The sequence below is a fragment of the Pyrgilauda ruficollis genome, unplaced genomic scaffold (genome assembly GCF_017590135.1).
Source record: "Pyrgilauda ruficollis isolate IOZ18807 unplaced genomic scaffold, ASM1759013v1 scaffold11, whole genome shotgun sequence".
Taxonomy (NCBI): domain Eukaryota; kingdom Metazoa; phylum Chordata; class Aves; order Passeriformes; family Passeridae; genus Pyrgilauda; species Pyrgilauda ruficollis.
In genome coordinates this window covers 2811113-2835874 of record NW_024509210.1, presented here as the reverse complement: position 1 = coordinate 2835874, position 24762 = coordinate 2811113, and the positions used below count along the sequence as shown (strand labels likewise).

Genomic DNA, 24762 nt, shown 5'->3' with positions numbered 1-24762 from the left:
AAAGGCTGAGGTGCAGCTTTTACCAGGTCCAGGTAAGCAGTGTGTATTTGCTCACCGGATGGAGCGTGGCTGGGTGAGCATATTCCCATGTGATGAGGGCTACCAAAACCTCTGAACTACAACAGAATCAAGCAATCCCTGTTATAACAAATTGTAATTTAATTCATCCATAATACTCTGAGCAAGGAAACCCCAAGTTTACTTGTGATTACTTCCAAGAGCTGGCTGAATCTGCATCCTAGCCAAGGCCCCACCCGATTCCAGCATCCTCACCACTCGTCACAAGGCTTCCATACTCAGGTTTTATACTTGCAGGATCTCACCAAACCAACACAGCACTGGTTGGATGCCCAGGCAGAGGTGGACTCCTCCCACTACAGTGGGAAGGAGGAAGAGACAGTGAGAATTTTCAGTCTTTAAAAAACATTATCAAGAACACTGCTAAGAGAACAAGTTTTTTTGAGATTGATGGGCATACTCTGCCTCTGATTTCCTGCAAGAACACATGGACTTTGGTTTAGTCAAATATTTGCCTTCCAACGACTCGGACCACCACCCAGTATTATCCCAGAGAACATATTTCTTTTCGTTCCTGCAAACAAAGGCTTATGAGGCAATTCCAATTCAAATTGCTCCAAGATCCCTTTGATGTTACATAATGCCCCATTCGGAGGGCACGCTGCCAGCACTGCCTGCTTACTTACTCAGATCATAAAAGTGCTGCCAGAAAGCCTCCATCCACTGATGCAGTTCATCCCTACTGTCAGTAGCAAAACGTTGCGTCACACCCTCTCCAGACACGGGGTTGATAACACAGAAATTATTAGTTCTTCTCTTGGAGTCCTTATCCACAGCTCGAATCCTCGTTTCCTAGGAACAACAAACTCTGCTAATGACTTATTGCTTCACACTGCCATCAACTTATGGCCAATGACAGCGTAAGGAAGGTAGAATTTGGCTTTTTGTCTACTTCACATTAATACCCAACTGAAAAAAAGAACCAATGTCAGGAACTGATAATAAAATTGTTTTCTCATAAAACTATTAAAATGGCATAAAACATGAAAAATAAGGGAATAAAGCACAATTATCACAGTTCAGTCAGAATCACAGAATGTGCTGTAATTCTGTGTTCCCCCTCTCTCTGCCTTCACCAGCTCATCTCACAGTGCTCACTCTTCTCCACAGCAGTTTAGTGAATAATCTACAATAACAGCAAGCAGCTCCTTTTCTCCAAACAATTCAGATGGACAACCACACTATTACAGCTACCATTTACACCTCCATTTACACCTCCTACTGCACTTTTGTGGGCCATTGTTTACCCACTGCATTGTAAACCTGTATCTATTTAATGTTCATCTCAGTGCATCAGGACATTCAGGGTAATACAGTAGTGACAGGAAAATTAAAATGAAATTTACCTAGGCCATCTTTAAATGGGTGTTTGTAGCAGTAACCCATACAGTTCTACTAGAACAAGATTGTGATCCAATAGAAAGTAATTATTTCCCATTTAAAAATAGACATTTTCGTTTTAACTTAATTAGGAAAAGCTATATAAAAAATAATTAAATGTGTACATATATCCAAAAAGCATAACACAAGTCTAATAAATCTCTTTAGCTAGAGTTAGAAAAGCTCTCAGATTACACAGCAGCACTGTTAAGGTTTTTCCATCTGTTCAGGGACATAGTTCAGTTGCTCTAGACTAGATCCAGTGGTATTTTCAGAGTATTTACTTTCTTTGTTATGGCATTACTACAATAAAGAATAAAAAAAACTACTATCCCTAACTCAGGGATTTTTGTGTGTGTGTAAAATGCTAAAAGCTTTAAGTCTAGCTAAAACACAACTAAAAGAACTCCAGAACACAACTGGACAACATTCTGCTCATCACAACATGAGTAAATTAAAACAACTAACATCACCTTATTTGTAGAAGTAGAAGCCCTGGGAATATCTTGGCACACGCAAGCTGACCTGACTGAACAAGCGGCAGCCCCTTACAGCGCTGCTCCTCAGGGGATTTCTGGCATGCCCAGGAGAGCAGAGCAGTGAGTTTTGGTGCCAGGGCACCAGCCAGCCCCCTGCAGCTGGCCAGCCCCAGCACCCAGCAGGATGTGAGGACATCTAACACACAGCAAGAGCATGCACTGCCCCCTGCCACAGCGGGGCATTCCTGGCATGGGCAGTGGCCAAGATTTGAAGGAAGCCAACAATCACAGCCAGGGCTGCGTTCAAACGTCTCCTGTCTGGATGGACAGTGACTCTGACCACAAAGGTGGCTCCTCAAAATACAGTGGGGACAGAACAAGCAGTTCCCTTCTACACAACTCAACCAAATGTCAAACGTCTGCTAAAGACATTAAACATACACCTACAGAAATTAAGTTCACGCATGGGATCCCATGGGGATAAGCCTAGTTCCGATACTCAGAAAAACAAAAGTTACTCTACAGACCATTCCCCAGATTTTAAATGCATTACTGAAGTAACCATTTGAAACACCAACAACTGCTTGTAGCATATCTGATGGATATGTTCATTTAAATTCTTCTGTCTAAAAATAGGAGATGAAGTAATTCATCCATCAGTGCTCTATATCCCATTAACTCAGGTAACCATAGATACCAGCAAAAAATGAAATCAAATAGATTAACATTTGACAGGTAAGAACTTCAAGCATACCATACACACAAGTTTATTTAATGATGTTTGCTGCAGGTTTTATCCCACAACTGTGGTATTATTCAAAGGAGATAAATCCTCAAGCAACCATCTATAGCTGATGCTTGAATATTTCAGCAGTCATACAAGATGCCATTACAGCAATGGGCTGATGAATTTGTCAGGCTTGGGTGAATTACACGACATGCCCTGTTCCACTTAATAAAAGCAAAACCCAAACTAACAAAAAGCTATTAAAAACAAAACCAAAACAAGCAGAAAAAAACCACCCAAAAAACCCAACAAAAAGTGGTTTAATTTACCATGTTGTAATAATATCTTTCCCAGTCTTATTAAAAAACTGAACCAACTCTGCTGTAGCAATTGTAAAGACCAGAACAATCAGTGGATGGCAACAGGGAAACAATTGAATCTTGAACTCAAGTGACTCTTCTGGGGAACCTGAAGCCAGTTTTACATTCTTTATGCAAAATATTGTTTCTTTGAAGATGGGGAAAGTCTAAAAGGGAAAAATATATGGTATTTGTAAATACCAACCTCACTCTTTATTTCTCCCCACAAATAAAATCTCTTTGCCTGATAATACCTCTCTGGAAAGCTTATATTTTAAGCTAAGAAGAAGAGAGTTTTTTTACTGCTGAGGTACAACATTTTCCTGATAAGCCAGTCCTGACACACTAAGAAGTACTGGTTATAAAGACCATTTTAAGACATCAGAACAAATTACAATTCTTAAAAATACGGAATAACCTAGAGACCGAGTTCTGTGTATCTATTTTAAGGTTAAACAAATCAAATCACACATAACAAACTCTCTTCATGTTTTTAGTACAAAAAAATAAACCAAACTAAAAATCAGTACAACACTGGAAACAAGTATAACCTGTACATGTAATAATTTCCATGAAATTGTTTTAGGCAAGCAGGGAAAAATGGTTAAATTTCAAATTATGGCTTTCAAACACATTAATGCAGAAGACCAAATTCAGTCTATCAGCTAATATTTTGTCCCTTCCTTGTTTTGTGAGCTTGTACTAAAGTGACATCCTCATGGCCACTGGCCGGTCAGTACAATGTGTGAGTATGACATGGATAAGCAATATTAGGATATCTGTGCCATTGTTCTTGGGAGCACTGCAGCAGCTGAAAACATGGAAAAGGAGGCAGCAATATATGACCAGCAAGCATTTTGTAAGCAACAGTGAGCCAATAAAGCAGCTTTCAAACTGCTCAATTTGAGCATGTGTGGTACAAGGATCTGGGTGTTCTACCTGCTTCCCCTGCCTGCATCCACAACCTCTTTCAAGCAACTGCAAGACTAAACTGAGCGATGGGATAGGAGATACCAGACATTTGGAGGTACTTAACTAGTCTGTGCTTTTCCAATACATTTTCACAGCTATGAAGGCTTTCCTAAGCCAACCAGTGGGACAAAGTCCTTACTACAGAGAATACAGATATTTTCAGGGCTTATCTCATTTCTCTGTGCTGGAGTTCCCCAACACACACAGTGAATATGCTCATGTTGCTGGCTCCATAAAAACTCACATGGTCCAGAACTGATACCCATATTCCTCTGCTCCAGCCTAAGGATGAACTCCCTGCTTCCCTAGAAAATGGAGGGATCCCTTGAAGTTATGCTGCTGCGACCATCACCACGTTTTCCAACAAAGTCCTGTACCTGACCTAGCCAGAACAGCTGTACCACCAAGGACTGTCACTCAAGGTAATTGATTTTGTCCCTCTGCTCCTGCTGCACTGATCAGCAGTGTTCCCATGAGCCCGAGCCTGCAAACCCTTGCTCCTCACCCTGCTCCCCTCAGCCATCAGCATGGGCACGGAGAGAGCCCTGGGCCTGCCGACTGCAGGGCCCCGGGACAAAGACTGCATGGACAAAATATGCCAGGAAGGAAACTGTGGGACTGCAGCAATTTGAAGCAAGATCCCAGAATCCCTCAAGCTTTATGCCCCCATGGCACAAAAATAGTTTTATAATCTATGAATCAAACACAGTCGATTATGTATTCCAAACACTGAGCAACTAACGTGAACTGCTGGAACATGCACCAATTTACTAAGCTATCACGTGTAGGCAAGACCTTTATTTTTCATTTCAAATTAAAGAAAAATTGAAAAAAAATCAGGAACTGGCCCATAAAGGATATTTCTTCAAATTGGATTCCAGTAAATTTTCTTTGCTACAGAAAATATCATTTCTCTTTTCCTACTTAGTTGTGCAATATAATATGTTATAATCACATTTAGCTGGAACAATAACAGTAGCACTTGCATAATAGGAACTGCAGAACCATTCTTGCTCAACAGCAGTAGCAGTGAAGTCATCTAAAGTTGAAGTAATGACTTTGCTGGTCTTAATGGCTTCTTCAAGTCTCAATTCAAAGGGAATTGGAAATACAGCTATCGGTGTGAACATTTTCCAGAGAATTTCTCATAAATCCAGATGATTTCATTACTTCTCAGAAAGTATCCTTAAATTACATGTAAAGGATCAACTTCACATTACAAATGAAAATGCCACATATGCAACCCAAAGAGAATTTAGTTAGAATGTCTAGAGTTGATGTTCAATCTCAACTTTCCCTTTGAAATTGCTGTTTCTTTAACAACATGTAGCAGACAAGCCCATACGATTAGTCTGCTTTCATTTAATCCATATGAGAAATTTCATAACAAAGGAATCAAAAAACAGCTGCAGGCATTAAGTTATTTTCAAGACAAACTGTTTAAGTAGTAAAGGATCCAAATATGTTTTCAATAGCGTTTTCTTTTTTTTGTTTTTATTTCCATTGAAGAAGGATTCACAGTCATTCTCCAGCAGCCTGGTATAAAAATACATAAATCATGTACCTTTTACAGTTAGCTTTAAGGATACCCTGCAAACATAAGGACACTCTATCAGCAAAGGCTTATCAAGCTGGATTTTAGGTTCTAAGTGCACTGGTTACTCAAAGGAGCAAAATATCTCAGGACAATATGATTATTTTAAAAGGAAAAGCAAAATCGGGATTTAGGCTAAAACTGAGAACCCCAAGGAAAGATATGAGGCAACCTGATAATTTAAAAAAATATTCCTGTCCCATTTTAAAATTATTTAGTCATTCTATAATTTACTAAAGTTTACCATTTCTTAACTGATAAGTGAACAGCTGGAAAACAGAATTATGGCAGAGGCTGACTAGTGAAATTGAAAGTGACTGAAGAAGTAAACCTACTTAAATATATATCACAGTATAAATATTTATTTAATGTAAATATATGAACAGTTGGAAATAAAAATAGCACTAGAAAACCAGGTAATTTTATTTAAGGAATTGAAATCTTAGCAATTAAAAACACCATCCTAACACAAACAGGTGTTTGTTGTGACCCATAAACAAGCACGGGTCATTGTTATGACCCCTTTAAATGTTTGGGTTCTATAGCAGTCACTCTGAGCGAGAATGCAGCCACCTCTGCCAGGAACACTCGAGCCACCCAAAGCTGCTTCTGCTGCTGCAGGAAGCGTTCTTTGTCACCCCACGGCCCCACGTGTTCCCAGCCCCGTGCTCGCAGCACACAGGCATTTGAGCAGCCGTGTAACGAGCGGGGTAAGAGAACTGGTAAGAGGCAGTGGTGGGAGCCAAGGCCCTGCTGCCCCACTGCACTGCCCTGAACCCCCGGGCTGCCCTGGCCCGCCTGGCAGAGCCCGGAGAGCCCGAGGGTAACACAGCTTCCAAACGGGCCTGCTCGCTAATGTAGGATGAACCCAGCCAGGTATTGCAAACAACATTTAACTCCTCTGCCCATCCTTATGGGATATTAACCCTTGATGCCTGCACCAAGACCAGTTTTTGAAAGCATCTGTTCTCTCTAATGCTTGCCATTCTAGAGGGTCCTTCCCATGACGTTACCTATTTAAATATCCAGATTAATTACTGTTTCTTTGGTCAAATAGTAAGCAATGTTTTAAAATTTCATTTTAAACTCAGGGTTTTCAACCAGGGCATGAACAACAGCAATAACATCATCCTAGAGAACAGAGCTTCCAAAGTTATTATGCTCTGGACAAAACCAGCATTAAGAAAAGCAGCTTATTTTAAGGCACTAAAATATTTCGAAAAATTTTCCATTTCTCCTTCTAATTAAGACTGGCCAAATAACACGTAACAACAAAAAAGCTTTTGTTGCAATTCCACCTTGCTGAGGACAAAAGTTTACCAAAGCATTGCTAGGGGACTGTAAGCAATACATTTCCAAGGGCTGTCTTACAGAACTGTGATATAAAAGGTTATTACTTTTCCCATAGAAAAACACTCTCCTTTTTGCCTCTATGCTAACCAGTCTAATGCAATAGAAGGAATTTACATCCACAGCTAAGGAATGTTATGTTCCTGCTGGGGGACTGCACATTTCACTGAAGTACATCCCACCCTCATTCTACCTATAAAGCACTCTGCATACCAGCAGCTTAGAGCCCAAATGACTGCACATTTCTTAAACTAAAAAGAATGCCCCCAAAATAATAAAATAATTTTTAAAACCCCAACCAAAAAAAACCAAAACAAACAAAAAAGCCCCATACAACCAATTTTACCTTGTTGATGGAAACTGTCAATGCTGGCTCCACTTTAGCCTCAATTTCTTCTGGTGAGTAGTAACAAAGGAGTTTGCCACCTCTCAGTACACAATACAGCCTCCTCCAGCTTGTCAGACCTCCTACCATTTGCTAAGGGGAAGAAGTAGTCAGAAATTGCCAAACATAAACCTAAACCAAAACCATATTGCAAGGTGTACACATATCAGCCCTGAGTGATCAAACCTTAGCCACACCAAATTCATTCCTACAACAAAGACTTTCTGTTACAGAACATTTCAATCACTGATTTCTGAAACGTTAGCAGCACTTTAAATGTCTTCTGGTGTTTTACAGTTTTCGCAGACTTGCCATGTGACACTAATAGTACAGAATCTCTGGTTCACACAGAATGAAATCAAGATCTGGTGTCTAGTGTAAAAATAAAAGCACCTTTATTAGCTACAGCAATTGCACAATAATAGAAATAAAAAGAGTATTTCACTTTGGAAATACACAGTACATTCAACAAATGTCAAGCAAAGACATTTGTCTAGGATTTCTACTTTCTCAAATGAATTTTCTGAACAGCTTTCATAAAACCATAACAGTTTCACAACCAGTTTAAAGCCTGTAATTTAGCACTCCAGACAAATGGCCCAGACCCTCTGGCCCTCCACTATCACCTTCTCATTTGCCTAGTTGTGCAACAAACCTAAACAGAGAAGTAAAGTGAATTCACATGAATCATTTCTGAGGGGATGAGTTTAGATATGGCTCTGTTCACCAGCCTGATTCACCATGCTGTGAGAGAACTCTTGTGGCAGCACAACAAGGGGTACATACAAGGATGAGAGCCACAGGATTATTAGGACTGGTGCCATTAAGTACTGCTGCAAACCAACTCCAAAACAAGAGTTGTACGTGATCTTCGCTAACAGCCCACATCATTCATTCCAAGGAAACATTGATTTCTCCATGCTCAGCCACTGAAGGCACCTTTTGTGAATGTAGTTGAGAGAGAGTTTCCCCCTTGTTCTAGGTAGAACAGGTAAAAAACAACAGTTCTCAATATACCACTTCAGGTAAAAGCAAATGTTTTAACAATGGACCCTCAGTGACAGCTATTAACAGCCCAGGATGCAAACACAAGCAAGATCTTACCTGCTGATTTAGAAATCCTGCCATCATATCCCTGGCCATGCAGGAGGGCTGGACAACTAAACGGCAACACATGTTTCCATACAGGGGCAGCCAAAAAGAGGATTCCTCTGGGGGAAAGAAAAAGGCAAAAAAAAAACACTTGGGTCTGAAAAATGGCCCTAAACATATAGTTTAGCTTCCTACATCTGTTTTTATATTAAGATCCTGAGTGTAAATAAGCATATTTTCGTATTTTAAGGAATTAGATTTAATCCTGCTGGATTAGATTAAAACTGATTTTTAGTCTTCAGGAAGTGTTTTTCAACTGAAAAATTCCATAAATTATAAAATAATTTCAAGTAAAGATGGCAACATTGCTCTGCAAAAAAGAGTTGTTCTTACATAAAACGTAGCTCATTTCAGAGCTACAAACTCATGAAAGGTAAGTACACTGGCCCTCTCATGTAGTATGATCCCTGAGCCCATCCCATTGTGGCACACAGTTACATTTATACATGAGCACTTTACTTGGAATTTGTATCTACTTTTGTCATCAGCACTAGAGGAGCATTTAGGGTTCCAAGGAGTTTCTAATGAATTGGAATCCCTCAGCTCCACAATGCACTAGGCTCTCTTCTGTAATTAGAAGTAGGTAATGCAATGTTCCACTAATGTGACTCTGTCTTTGGTCAAGGTTTAGAAATGCTTGTAATGAACCAAAATATCCAGGTATGTCCTTCCTCACCAGACTAAATTATGTAAATTAATGTCAGAAAAAGGAACTTCAAGAAGAAAGAATATAAAGTACTAATAAAGAAAGGCTCACAAATATCAAAGGTACTCAGAATTACTCACACAACACTTCAAGAGATAAATGCCCAAAAATCTTTGAATCTGTACTTATTCAGAATTACTGAAACATAAAGAAGGAAATTCCCTCTGAGGTCAAGTTTACCCAAGTAAATTATTTAAGTTCCCAGAAGCAGTGAGAATCCCATGCCTTAAGTTAACAGTTGGAGGATGGCTCAAGGGAAGGGCTATCCTTGCAGAAAATAATGGACAAAGTACCAAAAAGTGAAAATACCACCATCAGTTGCAGAATAATCAGTCCCCCACGGTGTCAGCGTCCAGGCTGACTGCTCCCAACTTGTGCTGCCCCCGAGCTGAGGACAGCAGCCAGCACAGACTGCAAGCACACACCCTTACATCCTGTGTTAAATCTGGGCCTCAAACCATCTCACCAAACTGAAGCAATTTTTCTCCTTTTCTTTTGATTACAGAGGAACAAGCTGTTCTTCATTCTGATACCCTTCCTTGGTTGTGAGGAAGGGGAAATAACTTGTATATAACTACAACTCACATAAGATGGAAATGCAAATGACAGAAGAAACTCCCAAAAGAATTAAATTTTCATCTGGACTTGAAATTTTACTCAACTTATAGTTTATTCAGCTGTGTACAGATGCCTGGTTTAGAGCCGTTAAATATTTTATTAAAGTTGTTCTATATTGAGTATCAAGAAAAATAATCTCTTTAAGCTCTTTAGTTCACAAGACTTTAATGCAGAATGTTACTGGTTTTTTATTTCCTTAAATTGATACCATATGTACTTACCATTTCCTGTAATGGTAAGGTTGTGGGTCCTGAAATTGTCCTCAGCACTTTCCAGCCCCAAAGTGGTGTATGCTAGCAAACTGTACTTTGCTCCACTAAATGTGAAAGAAAAGGCATGTTTAGGACATTTCTGCTTCATGTTGCTCGGGCAGTAATTAAAGAGAGTCTAGACATGCCTGAGAGACCACATTTCAGTACAAGGAAACACCAAGGTGCAGGCCAGGACCTGTCAGTGGCCACAGATGGACACCTCCAACCTCTTCCCATACAACTCCTGTGTCTCTGGTTCTTCTTGCAAACACTGTTCCACAGTCTGTTCCTCTCCTTCCTAGATCCTTATCTCCTGCCTCCATGTGTGTACCTCCAGTTCCTCCCACCCCACAACTTCCAGGCCAATGCCATCATTCATTACAACTCTTTCTGTTGCCTCCTCTCTGGGACCTGCTGGCCAGGAGACTTCTCATGTGGTCACTGCCCATGAGCTGGGCTTGTGCTTCCTGAAGGGTCAGCAGCAGCCAAACACAGGCATAAAGGCCGTGCTATCCAAACCCCCTGCACCCTCTGGATGCTCAAAGCACCCTCTCCTCTAGTCAGACACCAAGTAACTTTCAATAGTTTTACAGCTCTTATTCCTAAGCCTAAAGCAATTAGATTTGGTAATAGGTTCAAAAATTCCTAAAGTTAATAGAACAACTGATGACAACCTTTATCTGAAAATACAGGTTAAAAATTAAAAGGCATTATAATGCTTCTCCATGTTGCTCTGCTCTTGGCTTTGCCTATGCAGACTACACTTTATAAACCAGTTGTTTATATATGTAGTTTTAATAGGATCCAATAGATTGATTATTCACAGGTAGAAATCTGTACAGAAATCCTATGGTTAGTTTTGTAGCAGAAAGGATTTCTTTTCACTTATTGGAATTAGAGGTTTCAGAATCTTTTATCTTAGTTTTGTATTTTGCCTAGGGAAAAAAAGTATCACTCTTACAATTCAGCACAGTGCAATTGTGGAATGCAGTTCTTGGAATAAACTGGTATAAATTTAGTACGTTTAACCTTTTCTCTGAAATCCTCATCGGACCAAGTAACAGATTTATAGTCCAGCAATGCAGTAGGAATTCCACCTGGCTAATGGCAGTTAGAACAAAGTTCACAAGACAACAAACCCCTCCAAATCACTAACTACTCTCCCCAACAGGATCTAGTACAAGATCCTTAAAATATTTTCAGTAGAACATAAGACAGCTTAGTGGTGTAAAAGCTGAGAAGACACCATTGAACTAAGATCATCAAGAATCGTTTTCCATCTTAGTATTGTTCACATTTTATTTTTCTTACTAGCACAGTGGGAACGTGTTTTCTGAACATTTTCAGACCTTTGGCTCTGCAGATAAATAAGGAGAGTGTCTACCTCCCCCTAACCCAAACGAAAGAGGAGGAGGAAAATAGGAAGTTTGTTAGAGGGGAGGTCTGTTACTTATCTGTCTCCAGGGAACAAAGAGAAAATTAAATACACTATAACATCCTGGGTGAAAAACCACTGCTATGAAGCATTTCAAGAGGGAAATCTGAACAAGAACCCACCAGCATTTGTATATATTCTCTGCTAAAATGTTCCTTAACAAAAGATTCTCCACTGATTATGTTTGACCAAGCAGTTGAGCAATGCATTACCATTCTATTTAAACTGTACCAAAAAAGTTCAGTTTCTTCTCACAGATAAAACTGCTGTGCTGATTCTAAAGTTACTTTTTTTTTTCTAAAGCATGACTAATTACCACAACAACGTTGCCAAAAAAAATAGCTACTTCATTTTAAAAATATGCTCCACAGTAACATTTTCATTCTAAAATACAAGTCATTCCTTTCAGGCAGCTGCAATATAATTTAGGAAAGTTTTATCTACAGATATTTTTCAGATTTAACTGGCTGATCAGGATTGTTGACTGTGTTTTTCCCTTGCATTTCAAAGAATTAGCTAACTGCCTTAAATGGCAGTTTCTTTGTATAACAAAGAATAATCTGCCTGCTGCATCTCATTCAGTACTTTGCATATCTGTAGTATTTTTCCATGTAACAACTTCATTAAAAAAAAAAACCCAAGCAGCTCATCTCCACAACATGCCTGTGGCAAAGGCTCATTGTTAAATCTGTTTACTGATCAAGAGACAGAGGCACCGAAGTTTCCACACAGACCCGGGTGTGGGAAGGTGTAACTATAACACTCTATCAATGTATGTTAATTAAGACATCTTCAATTCCAGAATCTATTCCTGAATATTAAACCCAATGTTAGAAATCCCCATCTTAGTTCATTCATTCAATGTGAGTGAAGGAGTGGAAGACTTGTGAGGTTAAAAAAAAAAAAAAATCAATATGCTCAATATTCAATCAGATCTTCAATAACAGAGGGTAAAACCAAATATAACCTTCAGGTGCTAACAAGAACCCAACCATAAAAGTGAGGCCACCAGATTAGACTGTGTACTTCCAGCAAAATATCACTGGGGATTTGCCAAATCAAACACAGGACCCAGAAGCTGCTGCTGCACCTTCAGCCCAGTGGAGGACAATACATCAAACAACAACCAGTGCATGCACAGGCCACTTCTGCAAACGAGTCAACAGGCACTTGAGGGAGACTCTGTGATTTATCCAAAGAGCAACCTGGTTACACTGGAATTTAATAGCAAAACTGCACTAATTTTTTTTCTTCTATGAAAAATGTAAAAAAGAAAAAAACATTTAAGCTAGAATTGAAAAACTAAGCAGACTAAGACTGTATAGAAACTAAATGAGGGATAATTAAGAGAGAATATCTGTATATTTCAAATTAACTAACTTAAGCAACCACTCAAACCCTTTGTCACTAAGCTTTTTCAAGAATTTCTAAGTCTGACAGTTTCTTCACTAACCAGAGAGATTTCTAAGCCAAGAAGTTTGAAACAGAGGGATCACAGAGTTTTTGGAAAATAGAGAATTTCACTCATGTGTGCACTGGAAAGAAAAAGGCTTGTACAAATGAAATCTACAGAGAAAAGGTGTTCACATAATATAGAAAGTTCACTTTTTTGTTGCAGTTTAATTTCCCCTGCTGGACTGGTATAACTCTCTGGGAATACTTGAAAGATCTCTTGTAATCTTGCAGTCTCTTCCCTTTTATAAGGGCTACATACCAAGGTCTAACTAATATAAATCCTTGGGGGAACCTATAAAAAAATTGACAACTTATTTTCTGCCTATAATAACTCATTTCTTTCCAAACAACTATTTTAATCACCCAGCAATGCCATCACTTAACACTTCATTGTTCATTTAATTGTGTTAAGAAAGTAATAGTCACTGTGAGATGATTATCTACAGTAGAAACAACAAACTTCCAAGATGGAGGGAAGGAAAATTCAATTGAGAAACCAAAAGCAAAACCCAGGGGAGGAGGCAGCTGTTTAAATTGCCTACTGGTGCTTGTTCCTTCAAAGACAGGCAAGCTATACTGAAGCAGAGAAGCCAGTTGTTATATTTGATTCAAACTGTGTCTAATGATAGTGTCTCATGGCTCAGCTGAAGCTGGTGGAAAGCACAGCCACCTGACATGATGCAGATTGAAAAATGCATTGTCATTAGGTGGAATCCACTGGAAAGTTAGTGATAAAATTTGTTTTGCTCTGTGGATAAGATCTCTTGGATGTCTATTTTTGAGTCAAACAGAAAAATCAGTTTACAGTTTTGTCAGTTCAACAAAGATAGAATATGGTTGAGTGTTTCCTTTTAAAATCCCAGCAAATAGATATATGAAACTAGGCTAAGCCTAAATACCTAGCAAGAATTAAGCACTGATTCTTTACGGTCAGCTGCCAAAAAAAAAAAAAAAAAAAAAAAGGAATTCTTTGAAAAATGTTCTTTCTAAAAAATTATAAATAAATAAATAAACCCAATGCTACTAATATTTCCAAATTCAGTATTTGGCCTGCTCAAATCCCAAAGAAATTGAAGTAGCTGGAAAATATTAAACAGGTAAATTATTGCATAAAACAGTTATGCCTATGAGCACTGAAAAAAAGTAAGTAATTTTAAAACGTCCTGTGCTAAAGCCAATTCAGAAATCTCCTGCTAAGTAGCCTTAAAGTGCCTGTAACCATAAAGTGCCTTTGGCAGTGCAGAGTTCTAGTGAAAAGCTGGCAAGTGGAAGTAGGGAAGAGGGTACAGGAGTGGTTTCTCCTGCCTACATACACAGCTTTTCCTATTTCACACAACTTGTTACTTTTACACATATCTACCTGTCAAGTATGAGCAACACTGGCTAGGTGCAAAAATAGTACGGGGGAGGAAGTAAACAGGGAAGGGGGAAGGAGAAGAGGCAGATGGACAGAGTCACACACAGACTGTACAAGCTCAGCTTCCTCTGGAGATCAAACTAAAACTATGGAGTTTGCAAAGAACAGTGGATTTACCAGCTGCCTGGCTGTGGAGCACAAAGATAAAGGCTGCTTGTGTGTTTCAAGATCAGAACCAGGCCCCAAGGCTCAGCGACATGGTTGGAATTCACACCTACTTTCTCATTTCCTATTTAAAATGTAAATTTTTTTTCACTTGGGCAAGTAGAGAAAAAAACAGTTTCTTGGCAGTTTGCCAAAAATTTACAATTCTATTTGGCCTATTTCTATTTTAAAAGCTATAAAACCAGAACATCAATGTATGTGGCTTACTGGATGACTGGGTCAGCAGGCAAAAGGGGTTCAGTGCTGTCTTCTTCCAGCGCAGCTTTGAGTTTCTTCCCTGTAGCTTTGCTGAGGGATGTTTTAAGTTTCTTTGCCAGTTTCTTAGGAGTGTTTGTTATATATAAAGACTCCTCTGTACAGCAGCTATACACTTCAACCTTCACCTGGAAATCTGGGCTTGCTTCATCACTGAAGTGGGGGAAGAGAAAATTTCAGAGCATTTGTTAACAAACTGTGTATGGAGCCAAGGAATGCTGCTGCTACTTTATAGATTAAATAATATATTTCTAATCAAGGGAAGCAATGCCATAACATTCAGGCACAGATATACATTAATATGGAATTCAGGAACAGAGTACATAGCAGTAACTTAGTATTGGGGTCATGAGATGGATAATTGCAGCATAAACAATTACAAACAGGAAATTCAACATTTATGTTAAAAATGGAAAAAAACACCCACGTTATGGAAATACACAGGCAAGACATTCAAACACACTTAAATCTGCCCTCTACTGTTACACAAAATCACATGATTGAAAACCTATCCCTGCCTATGGCCCTAAGTCAGATTGAACTGTTTAAAAGATATCTTAGCTGTACCCCATCCCCTTCAAATTACTGGGAAAAAAATGCTATCTAATAAAATCTGTCATTTGCAACTTAACTACCTACTGCTGCATCCTCTGGCCCACAACCTTTCTCAGTTTTCAGTTTACTGATTCTCTTGTTCTCAAGTTTAGTCATCAAGCCAGAAGCCTAACCTCATCTTTCAGATACCAATCATGTCATTACACACATGCCATAATGAAATCATTCCAAAAGCTTTTATATCAAGTCTTACTATGCCTCGTGGGATACAAGGCAAGTTAGGGTGCCTTTTCTGCTTTTGATGCAGTGCTTCTCAGAAAATTGTAAATCTCATAACTTTGAAGAAGCAGATTTAAATCTTTATCCATACTCTTAACTTGAATGGGTGTTTAAGAGAGTTTAAAATTTGATTTAAACTCAGTTTTCAGGATTCTGATTTAAAGTTTTTGGTAGTTCTAGTTTTCCAGTCAGTCTTCCTCAGGAAACAGACTCTAAATTGTTGATAAGAAAATAAAGGTAGGGAGTGGAGTCAAGCACATGTTCAGGGAGGTGTAACAGCCATGAGGTGTTCCATGAGGAAAGAGACTGTAACCTGCTGGACAGGTGAACAACGAAACACTGGGTGCAATATTTACACCTATAATGTCACAATGCTTTCAGGTTTTAGCATTCATTTAATGCTGTCCTTGAGATGTAAGTTTATCTCTTTATATAAAGAAAAATGCTTCAGCAGGGCAAAAATTAAAAGTAGAGATCAACTGGTACATCTACAACCAGCATCATTTTGTACACAAAAACCAGCCTTCCAGAGATGGGGATCCTCCACCCACTAAAAAATGAACAGAGCCTCTACTGATTCCTTTGCCCACAGCAAAACCTAGTGGACTTCAGCCAATGTTATTCATAATCACATCCACCTGCAAAAGAAAACAGCAATATTTGTACTTCATTCAACAGAAGGAAATTATACTCACAAGATGGTTACATTTTCAAAACAGATATCTGTTACTGCTTCATCCACAATAGTCACCTCAGTATCAAAAACCTCAGCTCCCATTCTGAACAAACAGAACACTGCATAGCGCTGTGATTCTGGAGAGAGAAACAGAGAACTTTCATCAGCCACAGTGCACGTCACAGTACTCAACACTGCCACTAAACAAAACAAAATGGTGATTCAGACCTCGAAGGAATTGCCCTCAAATTCTTCCCACCAGAAATGTTCATCATAGGGTTTAATGACAATTGGCCTATCAAAGCTGCTGTATAGGTAGAACAACATACACAAAGGGGAAAAAATCCCTTCCTCTATTAGAAGAAAAAAAAAAATAAGTTGAGTAATCAGGTATAGTTTCTGCTAGCGACTTCAAAAGCTTAAGTAAAAATGTAATTTTGTTTAGTAAAATTGACTTTACACCAAAAAAACCCAAAACATTTGATCCAAAGTCTGTATCATTTTATAAATGTGCTACATAGGATTAGGCTATTTTGCCATGCTTTGCATCTCTGACCCTATTGAAAATCAAACTGAAATCAATGCCAGGTGACAGCTGGAGCAGATTTAGGATTAATCTCCATGACACAGCAAAATGCATGTACTTGAAGGCTATCCAATAATACCCTCAACACCAACAGTCAACTTTCATTTAAATTTCTCATTGGAAACAGCCTCCAATATACTCTCTCAAGTGCAGACAAGACATAGAACAATGTGTTTAAGCAGAAGTTTCTCAGTTAACCATTTAATACAACATTCTTCTGTTGCTTCCTCTGGAATTCTTCCTCAGGTGGACTCTTTAGAGAGTAGGGTTTAAACACAGAACCACAGGACTTTGAACTAACTCAGCTTGCTACAACCAGCAACTTCAAATTACAAGCATTTACACAACAAAGAGTAAAATATAGACCTAATGAAAGGTCAAAAAAGGGATTGAAATGAGTATGAACTTCCTCATTCAGTTTAAATTTACAGGCATAAGCAATTGCTTATCAAAGTAATTAATTACATCTTACATACTTTCTTTTTTGCTGAAGTGGTCAGAGCCTTTCCACATTAATGGTATTCGAATATCTAAAGGGGGAAAAAGAAGGAAGGGAGATGAAGTTATAGTGAATATTGTAGATCTGTGAACAAAACAAATTACAAGAAGTGTGTTGTTTCTTTTTCTGGTGTTCTGGTGGTAACAGGGCCTTCCACCCAATGAACAGCATAACTATTCAAAAATTATTAACCACATCAAAAGTAAGTGCATTAATTAGTTCAACTTGAAGTGCCATTTCTGTTTAGAAATTGTGCTAGAATAAGGAATATTTTAAATCTCATTTGAAAGTACCTGAAATAACATTTCAGAGAAGCTATGTAACATAGTTCTGAGGGGTATTCTCTGAGCCCATTATTACGCACAGATGTAAACCAAAATCCTGCTTGCCTTGTGCTGAAAACCACTCATCCCACTGCAAGAGGAAAACCTTCCTATTTTAATGAAAAGACTGGGATATTTATACTGCAAACACTTCAGTCTTGTTTTGCTAACTACAGAGAAAATACCACTTGTAATCACATTCCCAGTGAGAATTGTCTTAGTCAGCATAAAAAGAGTTTAGAAATCTTTTTTCTTTTAACACAAAAAATACCCTTCTACTTCAGAACCACAGTAGAGAGGCAATTACAAAGCCATTATTTTAAATCATGCCTGTCATTTTAATATTAGGAAAGTATTTTCTTCACTAAATTTTCCAATTTATCTACTAAACTCAACACAGTACTAAGTGACATTTTCCTCCAGCTTAGAGGACTCAGGTGAAGACATGATGTTTTTTTATTAGTCCCCTGTTAAAAGACAAATGCTGTGAGGGCTTTATAAATCCAAACCTGATTTCTGAGTACAAGGGTGCTGTTTAAAAGTATATGCAATATATTAAGTGACACATGATGGCAGCAGTGAACAGCATGAACTCAGCTGTCTTGTGACAAAAATCTTCAATGTTGTTACAAAGAAGCATTGCCGACTCCAGTATTGTTTTCATATGAAACTGATGGAAAAATCCACATTCATGATGCTAAGATGCAAAATGGTGCCAGTATTTTGGCATCAGATTGTCATGTATTCCTACAGGGGCTTACCCAGCAAAACTTGTTAAGTGAAGTCACATATAGCCACTGTCTCAGAAGTTAACGGAAAAATTCAAATGTCATTTAACTTTTATTATGAGACATCTAATTATAAAAGCTATTTCAATATTGAAACTTTCAAATTCATCTATTTTTAAGTGTTCATGAAAACGAATGAACTTTCAAATGAACAACCAGCATACAGCTTTAGACTTCTAACTTCCTAAAAATCAATACATCACCATGTTCTGAAACTGCCTTTCACTTCTAAAGATGCATTTGCATACCAAGCATTTCTAAAAATAGGGGGTTTTACATAAAGAGAAATAGTTTCATTAAAATCATTACAGAAGTCTCTCTTAAACTTTTAAAAGATGCATATATTCATCTTTGTCAGAGGCAAAGCACAGAACGTTTCTTTCCTGAAATGCAATGGTCTCAAATCTACATTCATATGTGAAAACAGGCACAAATAAAAGCTTTTTCTATCTTTAATCATAGCAAACTCTGAATGACAATTGTAATGTGCTCGATAGACCTTGTTAGCAATTAGAGTACTAGATTAAAGATTACTTCTGTATGCCACTTTCAATATCTTGCTAGCTGAAAAATTTACACCTTGGTCAGAAAATCATCAGGGTATAGACAATCAATCCTGGAACAAGTTTAACATGATACTTGTAAATCAGCTTTCAATTCATTATTGGAATGAAAGGGCTGTCATTTATCAAAAACAAAGATCAATTTTCATACACCTTAATTTCAGTTACCATTAGCTGTAAATGTGTGTGGATGCAAACTGGATACATTCAAATACTACAATTAATCAAATTTTAACCCAATGATTCCTTTATAAAATTATTTTAAATTATGATAATGCTTTTTTGTCAACATTTGATATATTGCCTTCTGACAAAAAAAATCGATTGGTACAATAACATAAATTACATAATTTATTCAAAAATATGGGGGATAAGTAAAAATGAAAGAAGTGTGAAAAGCTGTGGATTAAGGAATACACTTCCCACACAGTATCTGACATAGCTGCTTTCTGTAGGAGCATATTCCTCAGTAGTCCTGCATAGTTCTTCCCAAACTCTTGCAGTTGGTCACGATTGCCCTACTTTTTTGGTAATCATCATCTGGCATGTACTAACTATATGTCATGCTAATAAATTTATAAGTGGATGGATTACTGAGGGTAGAAAATGAGGAGGTGACTTATAGAAAGAATAAATGAGCAGAGGCCAAGAACAACATGTAGGCTTTTCTGCTGTAAACTGGACCTGGCCAGGCTTCCTGACACAGTATGTGAAGAGGGGCGAGGCATGGCAGCAGCCAGCACTCCCAGGCTGGACTGCACAGAAAGGCAGTTGGTTCTTCCTTCTCTTCACCGTGATCTCTGCCACACTTCTGGGGACATAACCTCCAGTTTTGAGAGTCACTGTGTTGGCAACAGTGCAGAATCATTAACAGACAGTACCAAATACAAAGTGGTGTATTTCACCTGCTTATTCCATTAAAGAAACGAGCTGCATCTTTCATATCCTGAGCAAGTTTTTCATACTAAAAACAGAGTTCTTAAAAAATTCTGATTTTCTAAAGATGGCAGAAGTGTATTATATGACCCTAAGGTCTTCACTGCAGATAGCTCTCCAAAATTGAAGAAAGGTGCAGCCGCAGCACAGACAGGCAAACAGATGCTTTCACCCAACTACCATAAGGAGGAAAGACAGATACACATTCTGCAAACAGCTGTGCTGGCAAAAAAACATTATTGAACCATGTGCTCATCACTCTTCTTCTCCTAGAAGTTACCTTGCTTAAAGATATATCAAAATATGCAGATTAACTCAAACAGTTCCAGTAGTGAGCTGTTCTACACTATTTTATTCTTAATGAAGCAGGTAAGGGAACACAAACAGATGTGTTAGCAAAGCTGGCAGAACAGCCACAGGACTGCTGAATGTAGTAACATCCACTGTCACAAGCAAACAAAACAATAAATCCACAGTGCTGAAGTTTGAGAATAGAAAACAGCCCACTAGGAATGGCTGTTAAATGTTTTTACTAACTTGCATTGAAGCCATACCACTACACCTTTGCTGTAGTAATGTAATCTGCATTGCCTAAATAACATTTGCATACTAGTTATAATTCTGCTCTCAGTTTGTTAGACATGCCCTGTACTATCACTTCAAAGTCTGCTGTTGTGGGGAGAAAAAAAAGTTTTCAGCTCACTCACTCTTATTTAGCTTTGAAATGCATTCAGTGTTTAGTGGCAAACAGAAAAGAAGTATTTCCCTCTGTGGAATGCCCTGTGAGTAAAATGGAAATAGAGGGTGGGATCTTCAAAGGCCCATGTGTAACTTAAGCACAAGTCCCCTTGCAGCATTAGAGGATGGATGCCTCTGAACCACATATACACTTTTAAAATACAATCTTTTCTGCATAGTTTGTATTACAAAACACTGTCCAGCTAATTAGCTTCTATAATTAAGTGACTACCCAGCCTCTTACTTGATATAGCAACCTTTGCTCTGCATGCCATCCGATCTTTTGTCCCATTTTCTGAAGACCTCCAAAAAAGAAAAGAAAAAAGATATTTGAGATCTGTGCATTTAGATATCTAAAACTCAACCCTTTAAACACTAAGAAGTGTCAGGATTTTCATATTGTAGCTCATTTCAAATGCTTTTCTTTAAAGTTAATTTTGGTACCTCTGGTTTAAGATATGAGTCATTAATTTCTTAAGCATAATCTGGAAGGAAGGTACATGACCATTTTTAAAAATTCCCTGGAAGACTTTACTCCAAAGCATAGGTAACCAGAGTATTAAAAGCCAAGCAGATTCATCATCCTTGTCTTTTCCAGCTGCAAGAGGATCAAATACATTATCAACTTTTCCCTTCTGTACATGTCAATGAAGATGCAACTTACTTAATTGGTTCTATTATTGTTTAAAGAATTGCCTCCTCCTCTATTAATAAATGAAAATTTTTAGCTACTACCAGTATAATGACTTCCAGAGACAGTTAGAATACCTCTAGAACTCACAGATGATAGACCCTAGAAAACACTAGAATTTTCTCTCTGCCACGATTAAGCCTTAAACAAATTCCAGTCTGAAGCAAATGTCAAAAGAAAAGATCTCCAAACGGACTATCAACTACCAAAGATACAATTTAAATGATAGAGAAATAACTCTTTAGCATGCATCTCTTCTAATGACCTCCACAGACATCTCAAATACCCCTGAAGACAGAAATGCAAGCAATGCATGGCAGTCACAAATCAAGTACACAATACAACTGTTCAGATACATCTCCAAATATCCCTGCCCTGTTTGGGACACGTGCCATCACCATTCTGTGCTCACTGACATTAAAGACAAGGAGTTGAGTAAATCAGCACACATACACGCTTGATATTATTCCACCCTAAAAACATAAATAAAAGATTAATCACTACAAAATGTCTTATTTTGTTAGGAAAAAGCAATACAAATGCAATTAATAGAGAATACCACACATTATATGCTAGCTTTCAAAATCAGCTTCAGAATAGTGGACAGAAAACACTGCTCTTTCCTCCAACACATTTCTCCTAGAGGGGAACATTTCTGAAACCAAAAAGTAGTGGAACACCTACTACAGATACAATTAACTGGAGCCAAGCACGTACTCAAAGACTTTCTACACTAAACTGCAATATAATATTTCAATAAATTACTCACCTGAGAACAACAGTGCCTCTGCACCACGATTCTCAACATTGCTTCCCAAAAAAATTCCATTTAGACCAAAACTTTGTAACATTATTCAAATAAAGCACACATACTTTAGCTCCTTCGAGAGCTAAACTGCGAGAATATTTTGTACTTTTCTTCCCATTGAGTGTTACATGTATCACTTCGCTGTAGTTAGCAAAAGTGGCCAGCAGAGGGTACCAATTAACCATGATGGGGCCATTATTAAAGGACCCTTGATAACAATAGAAAGAATGAAAAATACAAATAGCTGTATTCTGTCTTGGATAGCTTTGTTTTGTCCCATCAGACTTGGCTAGGTACCTTTTTGTACCCTAAGGGTAATCAAGAAAATACGTCCGTTGTTTTACTTGATCCTAAATTAATGTCAAAAATAAAATCTACCCTGGAAAATATGACTTGCATTTGATTTTCTAAAGCAAAAAGAAGATAAAGGAATTCTTTTATAAAGTAATGCTTTAAGGCAGCAGTAATTTATGTTTAGGAGATAAGGAAGGATTTAAATCCACATTCCTAGACAGACTGCTAAAAATTCATGTACGTAAATGCCAGCTTCATCGTGCCCCCTCTGAATTTGAGCTGTTACTCACTGCTCCTCAGCCCTGCCCGGGCCGGGCTCCCCGTTCCGGCCCTGCAGCTGTGCCCTGTAGGCCCGGATGCGAGCGTTGCAAACCATCAGGCTCTTCACGGCGCGCAGGAGCTGCTCCTTCTGCGTGCTCGCTGCCAGCAGCTTGCAGATCCCTTCTCGCATGCGGACCTCAAAGCTGATCTTCTCTTGGATGTCGCATTCCTAGATACGCAAAAAAACCAAAGGATTAAACAAAAAACTAAGAGTATTCTCAATTTTTTACATCCTCTGCAGTTGGGATAGAGAACTCTAGGTTTTAATTATGCACAGCTATTGCAACACTTACTGAATGCAGAATGGTAGTTCTCTCTTCAGGAACAAATGAGTAAAACATGGGACAAAACAGATTTACTATATCCATTATACATGCAAATTCCAAACCAAGATTAACTCACTGTACCATCTGAAAGTTACTAAAAATTTATGTGCCTCCATGTATCATTCACAGAATAATAACATATGGTCCGAGAGAGGGCTAGCTGAGCAAAGCTTACAAATTAACAACCCACTTCTAACAGTGATCCCTATTAAAATAAACTTTAAACTGAAGAAAATGTCTGAAATATTTTAAAGCAGAAACTCAATCTCATCACCTCTTCAGCGGTCTTTAAAAAAGTGAAGAAAATCTGGGTTTTTTTCTCTTATGGCTGATAAGAAATTCAGGTAACAGCAGAAGCAAAAAAAAAAGGAGACTGATCCCAATACTCAACTGCATCAGGCCATGAACTGAAAAGTCAGACAGCTGTGGTGGCTTCAAGACTATGCAGGCATCATGTCAGGCACACTTTTCATTCAAACAGTGAAGTAAACTAAACATGGCTGGCAAGTCACTGGAATTCACCTTCACTGTGTTTTTGGGGGCTTTTAAGGTTTTATAAAAACTGCTGAGAAGTCAACTTTTTCCTGCCTGTTTCACAGAAAACATTTATAAATGTGCATTATTCCTCACTTGCGACTTCAAAGAGGTCAATCCACACCAGGCCAGGAAATAATTAAGGTGAAGGACCACAGACTGCTGTCTCCCAAAGGCCTGCTAGATGCCACTGATGGCTGATACACATTACCTGGTTTATGTGGCTGTCCCTGGCCAAACCAAATATTTCTGACGTGTGAAGAACAGAGTGAATAACAGAATGTTTCATGGTATTGCAGGGTTGCATTGCAAATCCTTTGCAGGCCAGTGAAGAGTGACGCTTTCTCATTACTAAACAAGAGTGCCTCTACTACCTCTGGAATTAACAAGTTCATGGTTGCTTGGTGGTAAATAGCTCCCAAAGCTCACATCAGAGATGTTTTCCATAAAAGTTCTGCTGGTATTCTCTACAGTGATATATGAAAGCCTGGGACCCCATATGGCACCACGGACTATCCAATTTTTAACCCTCACAGATTTGTTTTTTAAAGTTTCAATCCAGTCAGAAGGGGATAAAGCAGGGCAACAACACCTTTGCATTCTCAGCACCTGCATCTTTATTCACACTTTTTCTTAGGATTCATCCCATAAAAGAAAATTAAGAAAAAAAAAGCAATAAATAGCTTTCATCCATCTTCTTTTCTTCTGAGTCAAATTTTACATGGCTATGAAAACCTAAGCAAGGCCCACACCTGTCCCTAAGAAATAATTACTTATTCTCTGAACCTAAACTAATAAATCAGCTGCTACAAAGCTCCAAAGAATGACATCCTACTTCCCTCTAATAATTCCCAAGACCGTAGGCCTCTGCACTGCCCTGGCTCCTCTGCACATCTATCACCTGTTACAGAACTACAGTGGGGAAATAAACACTCCTATTTGGGGCATCTGCATGTATCCATACTGGTTTTCAAGAACTGCACAAAGTATTCAGTCCACACTACATCTCAGCCAGATTCACATAAAATATTCTGGACTAGCAGTAGGTGGTTGTTGGTCCGTAGCTT

The 24762-nt window shown here is 38.4% G+C and overlaps 1 protein-coding gene across 1 annotated transcript in view; it reads right to left on the bottom strand.

The window, feature by feature from the left end:
• The window catches only part of RTKN2 (rhotekin 2), a 44744-nt gene that overhangs the window by 7992 nt on the left and 11990 nt on the right, over window positions 1-24762 (bottom strand). Inside the window, exons 3-11 of the mRNA XM_041476375.1 lie at window positions 22805-23004; window positions 20966-21024; window positions 17351-17404; window positions 16308-16425; window positions 14731-14931; window positions 10022-10116; window positions 8429-8535; window positions 7286-7417; window positions 705-870 (exon numbers count right to left, since the gene is read on the bottom strand). Coding sequence (XP_041332309.1) covers window positions 705-870; window positions 7286-7417; window positions 8429-8535; window positions 10022-10116; window positions 14731-14931; window positions 16308-16425; window positions 17351-17404; window positions 20966-21024; window positions 22805-23004 — 1132 coding nt within the window. The remainder of the gene's footprint in view (window positions 1-704; window positions 871-7285; window positions 7418-8428; window positions 8536-10021; window positions 10117-14730; window positions 14932-16307; window positions 16426-17350; window positions 17405-20965; window positions 21025-22804; window positions 23005-24762) is intronic.